This window comes from Propithecus coquereli, unplaced genomic scaffold, assembly GCF_000956105.1.
Source record: "Propithecus coquereli isolate 6110/MARCELLA unplaced genomic scaffold, Pcoq_1.0 Scaffold75, whole genome shotgun sequence".
NCBI classification, from domain to species: Eukaryota; Metazoa; Chordata; class Mammalia; order Primates; family Indriidae; genus Propithecus; species Propithecus coquereli.
This window is the reverse complement of record NW_012153618.1, coordinates 3078060-3091964: the sequence shown is the minus strand read 5'-3', so window position 1 is coordinate 3091964 and position 13905 is coordinate 3078060. Positions and strand designations below refer to the sequence as shown.

Below are 13905 nucleotides of genomic sequence, written 5' to 3'. Positions count from 1 at the left end.
ACCGTGGCAGGTGTGACGATGCGGGCGTTTGGGAAACGTGGGCGAGCGATGGCTACGCAGACAGCAGAGCTGCACTGGCACCGGCATGAAGACATCGAGAGGCCAGAGCTGTTGGTCAACACACAGCTGATAGCCAGAAGGGTGAACAGAGAGCTTGGGTGGCAATGACAGAGCAAGGACAGACCCAATTCTACAGCTCGCAGAGTTCCAGAGACATTCAGCCCCTCCACCAAATCAAGTCTGTTACGTGAAGGTCAGAGCCCTGGTAGGGATTCTGAAAACCGGGCCAGGGACATCTGGACGGATGCCCCTAAGGATGTTGGCCCTGCAACCCCTCTGTGTGTACAGAGGTGATGTTCTTTTCCCTAGTCAGGGAAACATGACAGAATCCTCTCCCCACGGAGCAACAGGATGCCTCCTCCCCGTTAGGAGTTGCTCCCACCTCCTCCCCTGGCTGCCAGGCAGATAACTGGAGTGAAATCCCAGAATCGCCCCACCTGGGACTGATAAGGGAAGAACAAGAGATACAACTAAAGAATCTGGCTGACACGTACTGGCAAAGCCAGGGGGTACTCCTGGGGTCGGGTTTAAGAGGGCTTAATGGGGGTGGGACAGAACAGAAGGCTGGATAAGCAAGAGCCCATGGACTTGGGGGCACTCTCTTAGGACACAAGATTCAACACCCCAGCGAGGACCCCGGGGAGGGGCAAACGCACTGCTAGGGCAACTCTCAGAAGCCTGGGAAAAACAGTGGCCAACTCTGGGCAAAGTGGAAATGCTAAGTTGGCCTGGAAAACAGAGGAAGGAATGAAAAGGCTGGAATGGATATATTCTGTAAGGCCAGACGACCACTGAGGATTGTGTCCCAGGAGACGGCCCAGAGGACATCCCCTCCACCAAGGCCATCAGGAGTGCCCTAGAGAGAGGGGCACCAGTGCCACAAGAAGGCTGACGTGGCTCTTTTCTGCAGGCTGGGACGATGCTAGTAGAGCCGGTCACAGAGGTGGGGTCACTCGTAGCCATGAGGATAATGGGTCCATCAACAAAATAGAGGCCACGTGCTTGTGCTTAGTGGCCAGAAGCCAGGAGGCCACGAGTACCTTAAAAATACCTGGGAGCCGGACCCACAAGGAATTGTCAAGATGGCTAACAGGGCAGGGCGCCCCCAGTGGCAAAATAGACAAGGGGTCAGCATGGCGCCACTGTGACAGGTGAAGATCCTCACTGGCCTGACACTTGGACCGTGTGTCAACTAAAGGGAATCTGTTGACTGCTGCTAGCCAAGGCAGACACTTTGTTCTAAGATATTGAGCTTTCTTCCTTTCTTTCCTTCTTTCCTTTCACTCAAAGCTCTTAAGCAAGAAATTTTGTCACAATGAGAGTGAAAAGAATAAAAAAAGAATTAGAGGCTCAGTCTAGGACGTCCAACATCCAACACAGATGAGTTCCAGAAAAAAAGAACATAACAACAACAAAAAAAAAATGGAAGAGAACTATCAAAGAACTAAATTTACCAGAACTGAAAGACATAACTTTTCAGATTGACAAAATTGACTAAGTGCTCAGGACAACAAATAAGAAATAAATGTAAATAAACCACACAAGTGAGGTCACACTGCAGTAAAATTTCTGCAAAAAGAGAGAGAAGAACCTAAAAATTTACAGACAAAGGAAAACCAAAAGGTTTAACCGTACTCAGCAGCACACACAAAAAACTGTGTGAACCGGGCCATACGAATCATATTAGGTCCATAGGAAGCAGGATTTTGAGTCAGGATTCATGGGTACTCGGAGATTCTCTGCGTCCCTGTGGGACTTTGACTTCGGAGGGTGGCAGAAGGGACCCCCCCGTCCTGGCTGCTCAGGAGGATGGCCCTGGGAAAGGTCCTTCTTAGATCCATGGGGCGGAATCAGGCTCTTGGTCCATATTCAAAGATTTTTCTTCACAGAAGATCAAAAGGCTGTTTTTAAAATGAAAAAACAAAATCCTAAAGACAGCAAAATAAATGATCAAAACCCAGGGGTATCAAATACATGCTTCTGTCACCACTCTGGCAAAAGCCTTTCAGGCAAGCATTCATGCCCCTGTCTACACACTGCTCAGGACAGAGGCCCAAATATATAGATGCCAACAGTGTTACTGCAAGTTAAAGGTGACGGGAGCCACAAGCACCGTGGGGAGGCACAGAGCTCAGAGCCACAACACACCTGGGCTTAAAGCCCAACTCTCCACTTTGCTGTGTGACCTTGAGCAAGTTACTTCACCTCTCTGAGTTTCCGTTTCCTCATCTGCAAACTATAGATAAGAACACTTACATGTTAAGAGTTGCTGTTAAGAGTATGGACCCCATAATCCTAGCACTCTGGGAGGCAAAGGCGGGCAGATTGTTTGAGCTCAGGAGTTCGAGACCAGCCTGAGCAAGAGCGAGACCCCGGTCTCTACTAAAAATAGAAAGAAATTAATTGGACAACTAAAAATATACAGAAAAAATTAGCCGGGCATGGTGGCACATGCCTGTAGTCCCAGCTACTTGGGAGTCTGAGGCAGGAGGAACGCTTGAGCCCAGGAGTTTGAGGTTGCTGTGAGCTAGGCTGACTCCACAGCACTCTAGCCCGGGCAACAGAGTGAGACTCTTTTTTTTTTTTTTTTTTTTTTTGAGACAGAGTATGGACAACACCCACAAAATGCTTAATGCAGTGCATTTTGTACATGCTCTCATGATTAAAATGCTCAGTACCAAAAATTAAATGGGAAAACCAAGGCACTGAGGTTCTCTGACTCTCTTAAGCCTATATGACTGCCTTATGCTCAATGAGATTCAGAATCCACTTCCTCTGGTTTCTGAACCAGGTCTTTTGAATCCCATATCATACTAATGATCATCGATGACCTGAAAAACCATCCAAAGCGCCGCTGGTGCTGACAATGACATTTTTCATGATGGAAGCAAAATTGTAATGTGCTTTTAGGTTTGTACCTGGCAAGATACTTTTAGAAAATTATTTAAATTTCCAATATAATGATGACTGTTCCTTCTCCACTGCTTTCTTTTAAAATAATCAAAACCAGCTGAAAGTGCAGATGTAAAATATTTCTCTGAGTGCTGCGCCATTTTGATGGAAGCTGACAGATTAAAATTCCTAACAAATACACCCACTGTGGAATGCTAAAGTACACTTTCGGGCAATTTTTCAGAGCAATGGATTCAATTTATTCTTGTCACCATAGCAACAAGAGGAATCACTCTATTATTTTCATCATAGCATTTCCAATTATTTTCTCTCACAGTTTAGGCCATAGAAAAATCTAGAAAGAATGGTGTTGACCACAAAATGAACCATAAACTAATAATTTCCTCCCTGGGTTAAAGGTTGCTCCTGGGTAGCTAATACCCTTTGCCACCATGAACCACACATAGTCTCCAGATCTTTAAAAAAAAAAAGAAAAAAAACCTTGTCACTTTTTCCCTTTTGAGTTGGGGGAAGCAGGAAATGAGAGCATTTTGCCAATTACATAAACTAAGAAAATTTAAATTAATTTTCAGAGAGCTTTTCTTTTTTTGAGTAAAAATAAATAATTAACACCAAGCTCCAATGATTATGGACTCTGAATAATGAAGCACAACTTGACCCTCTTCCTCTAAGTTGTCAAACTTGGTATATTGGGTTAAAATCACATGACAGCGACATATCCCTGTGATCAGAGCATCAGACGTGGCCCTTTACGCAAGAGACAGAGGAAGAGACACAAAATAAGCAGGGATTATTTATCGAACACAATGGCTGTTTGACCCCGTAAGAAGCATGCACCTGGAACACACAGGGATAAATAAATTCCTCCCGCAGAAGCGAATACAACTGACTTTCCCATACGTGTGACCAGCACGTGAAGGCCTTACCAGCATTGAGCATAAAATAATGCCACAGGTTAATTCCCACCCTCTGGAATATAGGAATGGATCCCTTCAGTCCAGGTCCACTTCCCACTCCTGCCAGGTCTCCGATTATCTCAGGGTGCAGCCTCGAGCAGGCTCAGAAATCTGACCCCCACTGCAGCTCCCTTCCTGCAGCTCCACGGTGCGGGCCACTGCCTTCCCACCCTTCCTTGAACATGGTCCCGTCCCTTCTCCGAATTCCTCACAGGGCAGCTGGACAGGGTGGTTACTCTTAACAATTCTACAGAAAGGTCCAGGGGTAAGAGAAGATGTGTTGTGGCCACTCTCAGAGCCCAGGGCTCTGGGGCAGCTGTGGCCAACAGAACTTCCGGCAATGATGGAAATATTCTGTATCTGCACCGTTCACGGCAGAAGCCACAAACCACATGTGGCTACTGAGCACTTTTAAGGTGGCTACAGCGACTGGGGAACTGGATTTTAATTGCAGTTCGTTTCCTTGTGATGAGTTTAAATTTAAGTAGCCATACGTGGCCGGCTGCTGCTGCGTTGGACAGCACAGGTCTATCTCTACCCTCGGAGTCCCGCACAGAACACCCCTCTGCCTCCCGTGCAACTTGCCGCTCTGCAGCCAGGAGCCAACTCCTTCCCCTCTGGGGATCCCAGGCCCAGCTTTGTGAGGCCCTGGTTGCTTCCCTTCCTCTCCTGACCACAATGCTTGATGCAAGATCAACTTCTTCCCAGATGCCTGGTGGTGAAAACATCCCCTCGAGGGACACCTCACACCCTGCTGCCTGGGGCACCATCTTCCCCCACGACCCTCAGTTCACCAACTGATTCAAAGCACAACAGTCCGACATCAGTGCACTCTGAGTCATTCCTCCTCAACAGTCTCTACACTGAGTATAGAGTCCCATCTTGTTCCTTTTTTAAGTTTATTTAATTTCACAAGTAATATATTATCAAAATGCATTCTCCTTGTAGACACCTATAACTACAGATAAGGCTGAAGTCTCTTTCGATAACCACTCCGACTGCCAACTTCCTCACCCCCTGTTATCAGTGTGCGTTCTTCCAGCGCTTTCCCCATGCATACACACACAGGTTTCTGTGCCCCAAAAGAAAATGCATAGCATTGTTTGGGGTTCTTCCTTTTCTCTCTCTTTATACATGGATGGTATCCTACTTGACACATCATTCTGCTCCTTGCTTCTGTCATTTATCAACAAGCTTCATAAAACATGTGGATCTACCATTTTTGCTTTTAACTGTGAAATCCTGGTTCTCCCAGGAGGCCACTGCCTTCTTAGCGCTCTCAGCTGTTAGCCACTTTTTCTTCCGCAGCCCCACCCAGAGTTTTGAATCTTATGTCATCAGACTATGCCTTCCACTTCACCTATTGCTGCTGTCACCGACCAACCCCAGATTACCCTAACTTAGCTCTTGGTTCACTGTCATTCTCTTTAATATTAGCCTGTCTTGATTCTCAGTGAATTTATACACACTCTGGCCTCTCAGTTTCTTGACGTGTCCTCTTCCATTGATTTTCCCCACTGGAATCCCCTACCCAACTCAGGGACTCACATCTATGGTCACACCCTGGACCTTATCATTACCGAGAACTGCAACCCGACATCACCTCTACAGCGAGCATCCCGCTCTCGGGCAGCTGTCTTCTGCCTCCCTACTCCCCTCCCTCCTGTGCCCAGCCCCCTTGGCTATGCTGGACCCTCCAATCCAGCGACCCTAGCCCCTTCTCACTGCCCCCATCCTCTGACAATCTCTTCCATTTTTACTCCATTTATATTCCATGGCAGCCACTATAATTTATCCCCTGCATGTGCCCTCAACTCCCTTCCTCCACTTTTATTTTGTCAGACTCACTTGGCAAAAGTAGAGCCCTAGTTAAATCCACCCTCCACCTACTTCATGCCTCCTCCCATGCACTAATCATGGCGCTCAAAAAAAAATCCTGACCATGATGACTGGTCCCAGCTTCACCACATGACCGCAAGGCTCCCATGGCCCTAACGCCAGCAGGCAACCACAGCATACATCCCTAACCCATTCGCTCCCCTACTCCCTCAGGAGATTGCTTCACAGTTTTTTTCTCATCCTTAAATTTTCCACACTTCCTCCTCCTTCCTCACTCTTGGGTGATGCTCTTGCTTCATACTCTACTGAGAAAATTGCAGCCATCAGAATAAAACATCCATTTCTAGCAGAGCACTTGCACCCAAAAAAAGAACTCTCAAAACTCAACAATAAGAAAACAACCCCATTTTTTAAAATGGGCAAAAAATCTGAATATACACTTCACCATAGAAATATGTGAATGGCAAATAAGCAAATGAACAGATGTTCGACATAATCATTAGAGAAATGCAAATTAAAAGTCATGAGATTTTTACACACCTACTAGAACGGCTATGAAAACAAATGACAGCAAGTGCTGACGAGGATGTAGAGCAACTGAAAACCATACATTGCTGGTGGGAATGCAAAACTGTACCACACTTTCCATATCAGTCTGGCAGGTTTTTATAAAGTTAAGCATACACTTGCTCTATGACTCAACAATCCCACTCTGAAGTATCCTAAGAAAAATGAAAATGTATTTAACACGAAAACCAGTATGTAAATGTTTGTGTCAGCTTTCTCCATGATCACCAAAAACTGCAAGCGACCCAGATGTCTTTCATGTGATGAATGGATAAACAGATCATGGTACATCTATTTAATAAAATACTACTCAGCCACTCAAAGAACAGCTTATTTATTCATGCAACAACATGGAAGAATATCAAATGCATTTAGCTAAAGGACTGAAGCCAGAACCCAAAAGCTACATGTAGTATGAAGAGAAACAGAAAGATTTGCTTTTCTCAGATATTAAAACTTATAAAGCTTTGATAATTAAGCTTGTGCAATATTGGCTTAGAGATAGACAGACAAATAAAACAGATCAAAAGGATAAACGCATCCCCATGTTTATAGAGACTTGATAAAGGACACAGATGAGACAGCAGACAATGGAGAAAGGACTTTCCAACAGGTGGTCCTGGAGCAATTGGGCCCCTATAGAAAAATTTCTTGCATGTAAAAAGAAATCAATTCCAAAGGAATTAAAGACCTAAATACGAAAAGAAAAACTTAAAGCTTCTAAAATATAGAAGAATGTCTTCATGACTGCTAAGTGAGGTTAACTTAAAAAAACTAACGTAAAACCAAAACAACTGGGAGGGCAGTTGTGTGCCTACGTGTCTAAACCAGGAAGGACAGTCACAGTTCGGGGAACAGCTACCAGGTTAACTACTACCCCAAGGCACCGCAAGGAACATAGAACATTTCTGAAAGTGAATTCATAGTATATTCATATTATTCCTTTTTTATTTTAGCAAGAGCTGTTAAATAAATTTGGAAACTTTTCTCGGATTCTTTTCATTCTTCTTTCGTGGAAATTTTTTTTTTTTGCGTCTCTTCAGGGAATGGTACTTTTTCACATTTAGTTTCTAGCTCTTCTTTCATTTAGGCCCACTCATTAACTCTCATTGTTTTCTTTTTTACTTCTTCCTATAGGAAGTATAGAAAATAAACTTCCTTAAAATAGGACCTTTGTTTATTCAATTTCAAAATCATAATATATGTTCATAGAAATATTTTTTGAACTGAAAGAGAAAATCTGTTTCTGAAATATTTCAAATGTGGCCTAATATTTATGATCTCATAAATTATAATTTATGATATATATTTGTTTACCTGATCTATTTTTCCAGTATTTCTGAATGACTACATGAAAAAAATTTAGCAGATATAGCATGTGTGATCTATATGAAAAGAACTGTAAATTTTGCTTCAAAATTGATGTACTAAGGAACAAACTTGAATGTTTAAATTTTTTTAGATTTTTTAATTACTGAATAGTGTACCTGTCAAGTAATTTAAACAGAGTTATATTTATACCTTATACTTTCCCACTTCTCCCCTGTAATTCACTCTCTTTTACTTCCCCAGAGAGAGACAAGTAAGAATGTTCATATCCAGCCCTCACTTTGTTATAAAATCAAAGACCTGAGTAAATAGAGAATAATTCTGTCTTAAACTATGAGAGACCTGTCATCATAATCAGACAGTATAAGCAATTACCAAAGATGAGCATTTAAGCCCTAAGTTCTTACAACATAGGTGTTTCTGAAAGCACTAGTGTTTTACTGTTTCATACAGTCAGGAAAATGCCAATAAAATTTTCACTACCTGTTATTGTAATAAATACTGCTTCATTTCATTTTCTGAATTCTGTGCTCATTTTCCTCAGACTGAACATTGCACTTAAAAAACAGACAGACCTGAAAATATATACAACTGTATTTATCCCACCTTTTAGTTTCAAGGTGAAATTTCAAATTTTAAAATCGTACCTACCTCAGATGATTACCAGAATAGGGCATAATGATATCTTGCATTTATGATTATTGATGCACCTTTTTATAGCTTCATTTTTATGTTGAACTCTTTATTTTATATGCATTGATGGGCATAATTGTAATTAGTTGTCTAGTTTGGTAAATGAGCATCTGGGATAATTTATGAGTGCTTCTAATTTTTAGTTCAGGTTTGACACTTTGATATTGACTTGAATACTTCACATACCTTGCTGGATATATTTTATAACTCACATTTACAATGAAGAATATAGCTAGAGATATTTATAAGCACAAAGGTAAGTTTGTTCATTCAATATTTATTTTCTTCAAAGTGTAATGAGCTTCTACTACCCAAAAAGCACTCTCCAGCCTGGAAAGAAATTCCTAAGAATATTTATTTTCTTCCAGTCAAATGTATTAATAGTAAAGTTGTAAAGGAAAAACTTTATTTCCTTTAAAACTTTAAGCTCAATTTATAAATCTTGCTATTTTACTTATAAATCTAACAAACTTTGTGTAAAAAGAACACTTTTATTTGTCCCTTTATTAACATTTCAATGAACTCTTACCTGACCAAATCATCTTTAAGTATGTAATAGTACTTAGAAAATTAAATTGCCTTAGACATTTAAACTTTAATTACAAAATTAATTCATCTGGTTCTCTCACTTCAAACACCGATGAAAATGTCTAAGGTTGGGTTCATCCACAGCCACACCCTGGGACAAGGATTCATTTAAAAGTGACTGATTAGGAAAAAATTGGTAGAGGAGTAAAGAACGGGGGTAGGAAGAGGAGGCCTAGGAAGGGTGCCACATTGAGCAAAGTCCCATGTAGGGTAACCTTGACTCTATCCCACAGAGGAGCTCCGGATACAATGTAGGTCACACTTTAGAATTGTCCTAATTAGCAGCAAAAAAGCTGAAGTATTTGTACCCCTGTACTCCTCAGTCTTTGGCCTAGGGCTGACCCTAGGGGAATAAAAATTCTCTGGCACTTCCAGCTGTGGCCGCCTGAGGTCAGGCCTCCAACAAAGACACACACGTCCCAACTATCCAGAGAGAAAACCCGCCAGGAAATGGGACAGGGATCACTGGGAACCTGGGCAGGGCACTGTCCACGCCCCCACCACTCACATCCATTTGAACTCTCACAGCTTCACTCCGATAATCCTTTAGGATGGTGGCAGGTCACAATTTCTAGAAGATGATTTTCAAGAGAAAGTTTAGTGGAACAAACTTCCACTTTGTCCTCAGACTGTAACTGATTTTCATCTCCCCTCTCTACTCTCCACTCATCCTAAGTCAGTGTTTGTCTGATAGGGTGACGCAGACAGTCGTCTCTGAAGAGCCTGAACCCCTAGTTACCACATACCCTTGTCACGCTGTGGTTGCTATAATCGTCCATTCACAAAGTGTGGAGCACTAAAAGGTGCCCTGGTGGGTTCTAGACCTACTCCTCTCTGGCCCCATCATGAAAACCTCCTCGTGATAACCTGACAGCACACTATTAATAACTCCCTCATTGCCTGCTGGCCCCCTGACAGGAGACCAAAATGACCTGACCAGGTGGTACCCATAGCTCTAAGTACAACGGCAACCTTCTTGTATGCCCTGATGAAAGGGCCCTCCCTGCAATAATCCTCACCAACCCAGCAGACATAGAGTTGCAAGTATAGGAAGCATCAATCCCCAGGTGGGTCACTGAGAGCAATGGTGAGAAGGCCCCTCCTACTTCCTCCGCTTGGTTCCCAGACTTACGTGTGCTGCTCTCAGGGACAGAGCACATGATGACTGTTGGCTCCAAGGTATGCACCGTATCTTGAAGGACAGTACTCCAGCCCCACAGGGTGTCATCTCCAAGCTGGTGCCAAGCTGTGCTTTTAAGAGGACACTCTAACGTTATTCCAGAGCAGCAGCTGGACCTGGCTCCTGGCTGGGTTGGCTGAAAATGGACTGCTTGCCACTGCTCTATAATCCAACCCAGCAGTGACCTTGAAAAGTGGTGGTGAGGGGACATCTCTCCAGTAGGCAGAGATTTTGCTTTGTCTGAAGAGCTAAGTGCCCCAAGGAAAGGATAAGAATATTCATGGACTTGGCGGGCTGGTCAGGAGTAGGGAAGGACCAAGACTACGTAATCAGGGAGAAGCAGTTTGAGAAAGAGGCTTGTGATATCGCAGTGGCATGACCAGCAGATCCCTTGGTCATGTGTGCGCAGTTGCACCTACTTAGCTATAAAGCGGGCCCCTTGATGTGAGGCAATGTTTCGCAAGATCTCGTATCAATACACTGAGCATTTTGTGTGCCCTTAGATAGTGGGGGCAGAAAATTCAAACCCATACCCGGAAGATACACCAGTTCTGGTCACATAAAAAATCACTGCCACATATATCCAAGGTCGAAAGTATCAAATAGAATTAACTTGCCACCAGGTGGCTAACTAGTCTCCTGAAGAGATTGCACCATAGCATTGGGTCCCAGTATTAGTCTCTGCTGCCGAGAAGGAGAGCAAGAGCTCTGTTGGTCTTGGTGACAGGGATCCAGATCTGTCCAGCCCATGCATAGCCTCCCTCTCCCACCAAAGCCATTCCACTCACTGGCCCACTGTGCGAACACTGGGACGGCCAAGGACAGAGGCTGGCTGACATCCAGAACGTGAGTCATCCTGTCCACCTGGTTGTTTAGCACCTTCTCTGGAATGGATGCTCTGGGTGGGCTGCAAGTATGATACCAAAGTCTTACAGTCTGGACCCTTCCCATGGGTATTGCACAGCTCTTTCTGCATGCCTCTTTGCAGATGACTTCTTCCAGGGTCCTGACAAACCAGGCAAGCCTTAGCCGCTGCTCAGGAGTCCAAGTGTATCCTTACCTGGGGCACTTTTCTCCCCACATAAAGCAGAAGCTCTGTGTGAAGAGAACTTCCACTCAAATGAACTTCAGGGCCATGTGTGAGTCAGGTTGTATTGCAGTAAGAGTCCATTTTTGGCTCACCCCAAGACATTAAAACAACCTTTCATGAACCAGGTCCAGATTTTTTCCTGTTTCAGGAATGGAACAATAAACACCACATGTACTCTCTAATAAGTGGGAGCTAATTGATGGGCACACATGGGCACAAAGAGATGTAAAGGTCATTGGAAATCAAAAAGGGGGAGGGGTAAGGGGTAGTAAAGCCAGCAGCTCTAGGCTTATTCATCCCAATGGTAAGAAGATGACTCTCTTCCCAATAGTCCTAGCAAGTCCTGAGGCTGGCTCTGATTGGCCCAGCTGGGGTCATATGCTCAGCCATGAACCAATCACTATGGCCAGGGGTGTGCAGGTCTCTCATTGGCCAGGTCCGTGTCACATGCACACCCATGAAGCCATGGGATGGGGCCAGCCCTGTCTGACATCCACGGAATGTGCAGAGGATCCAATCACCCAGAGGAAAATCGAAGGTGCTGTTACCAGAAAGGGGTAAGTTGAATATTAGGGAGACAAAAATGACAAATGTCCACTACTCTTGCAGATAACAGTAAAGAACTGCAATACAGAAATCCTTTCAAACTGAATTCTAGATATGACTGTTTTCAGAATTTATGAGGCACAGACCACTCAACCTGGTCCCTACTCACCCTTGGGGCCCAGAGAAAGAGCAATTTCCCCACACACTCTTCCAGGCCAAGGGCCCCTGGCCCAGTACTCACTCCCTGTCCCAAGATGACTGATCTTCCCAGGATCTTTGATGGTGGGAATACCCACTCCCTTTAGGAAAAACTCAATTCCTGCCAACAGTGTGGTCTGGCCATAGGATTCCAACGAGACATTTATATCAAAACACAGTAGTTCAACAAATATTAGATTTCCCAACATCTGGCTTATTCAGTCTGGAATAACACCGTGAATAGGACACCAACATTTCAGGCCACTTGGGGCTTAGCCAAGCCAAGTCCAGTTCCTTTTCTCTAAATGAAAATTAGGCTGATATATCTTTCCTGTAGTCCTGGAGATCTCTCCAGCTCTCTTGAAAAAGGAGCCATATCACCCCAAGATCAAGCAAGAACACTGATCGGGAATTGTCCAGATGTAGTAGTTTGGAGGGATAATTCATTTGAAGCACTTGGCATTGAAGAGCTCAAGAAATAGTAGATAACAATATTTTTACTTGCAATAAAAATATTCCAGGCAGGGGTTGTTGCTGCTCTGGTAGAGACTGACTGATGCAATGCGGAGAGTGGAAACAGAAAGCCTCCAGCTGGGAGAAGGGTCTCTTAGCCAGAATGGAAGGAAGAGGGGGAGGAGGAAGAGCTCTCCCAGGGTGGGCAAAAGATGGAGCACAGCAGCTGCTCCTTGAAGGACCCCACCCTGGCAGCCCAAAGGCAGCTGCTGCCAGTTCCCAGGAGGCCCGCGGACCAGAGTCCAGAATAGAAACTGGGTGGCTTGGGGCAGACGAATCCCACTGCGGGTTTTAACCCGAGTGCTGCAGAGCTCAGCATCTTTCCACAACGCCCACTGCTGTCCACACCACAATCAATACAGAAGGAAAGCGTCAAAAACCTCCCTTGCAGCCTTACATTTACATTTGGGTGTTTCTAAGTCAGGTGTTAATGTCTAGGAGACTGCCAAAAACTCGTTTCTGAAATTATTTCCTGGATCCTTTAAATTAAACACATTTGTATCGGCATATAAACATTTTTATAGTGGACTCTCACTCAAAGCAAAGATCAAAGGCATGTATAATTGAAGATAAGAGGAAGTGTTTCAAGTGATAAAAAGTAAAAGTCATTCTTAAGTGTATCTTGCTTTTGATTTTATTTGTAATAGCTCAGCTGTGATACTCGGACTTTGCGTCTATACTTAAAACAGAGCTAACTTCAAAAGTACCAAAGACACTCCACAGTCGAGGATCTTCATGCCCAAAGGACCTCCAACCATTTGTGCCATGATGGGGCACTCATTCTGTTGTTCCATCCCTTTTATGAAGGTTTAGATTTGCAGAAAATAGCCTGAGAGTCCTCGGCACTATGCTTGTAATTGGGATTTTAAATACCAAGCGCACTCTGGCTCCTGGTTGTGATATAAACAGCTGCCAATGGGAATTATGACATTTCTCTTTTATAGCATACAATACCAGCTAATTAGGCGTTTTCTGTGAAAATAAACTGCTTTTAATAAACGTATTATTAAACTAATAAAGCACTAATACTTACTAATTATTAATTTAAGCAAAGTAAAACCTATTTCAGAGTGAGGCGCACAAATGTGCCACTATGGTCATTATCTGCTAATAAACAATGCTTAACACATTGACTGCCGTGTGAGTTGTATTTAACTCAGGCTAGTTTTGAGCCCGGGGCCACGTGAAGCAAAACCCTACGGTTGGTTCGGTGAAAATGTTACAATTAATATTGACAATTTAATTCTAAAAACATGGATGGCGTTGCATATAACTCACTCACAGAAAACAATAAAAAAATAACAAATTAGAAAGGATCATTTTGTTTTAACAAACCACCATGGCCCCAGGGAAAAATTGTTTTACTAGTGTGGCAGCCAATGTGTTCATATAATCCTGTTTTCCCCATTCTACTTTAAAGGGAAACCTCAAAC

At 43.6% G+C, this 13905-nt stretch overlaps 1 protein-coding gene across 1 annotated transcript in view; it reads left to right on the top strand.

Moving 5' to 3' along the window:
* Positions 1 to 48: 48 nt before the first annotated feature.
* The window catches only part of LOC105824582 (chromosome unknown open reading frame, human C7orf33), a 40987-nt gene continuing 27130 nt past the window's right edge, over positions 49 to 13905 (top strand). The window contains 1 exon segment of the mRNA XM_012662080.1: positions 49 to 141. Within this exon segment, the coding sequence (XP_012517534.1) occupies positions 49 to 141 (93 nt within the window).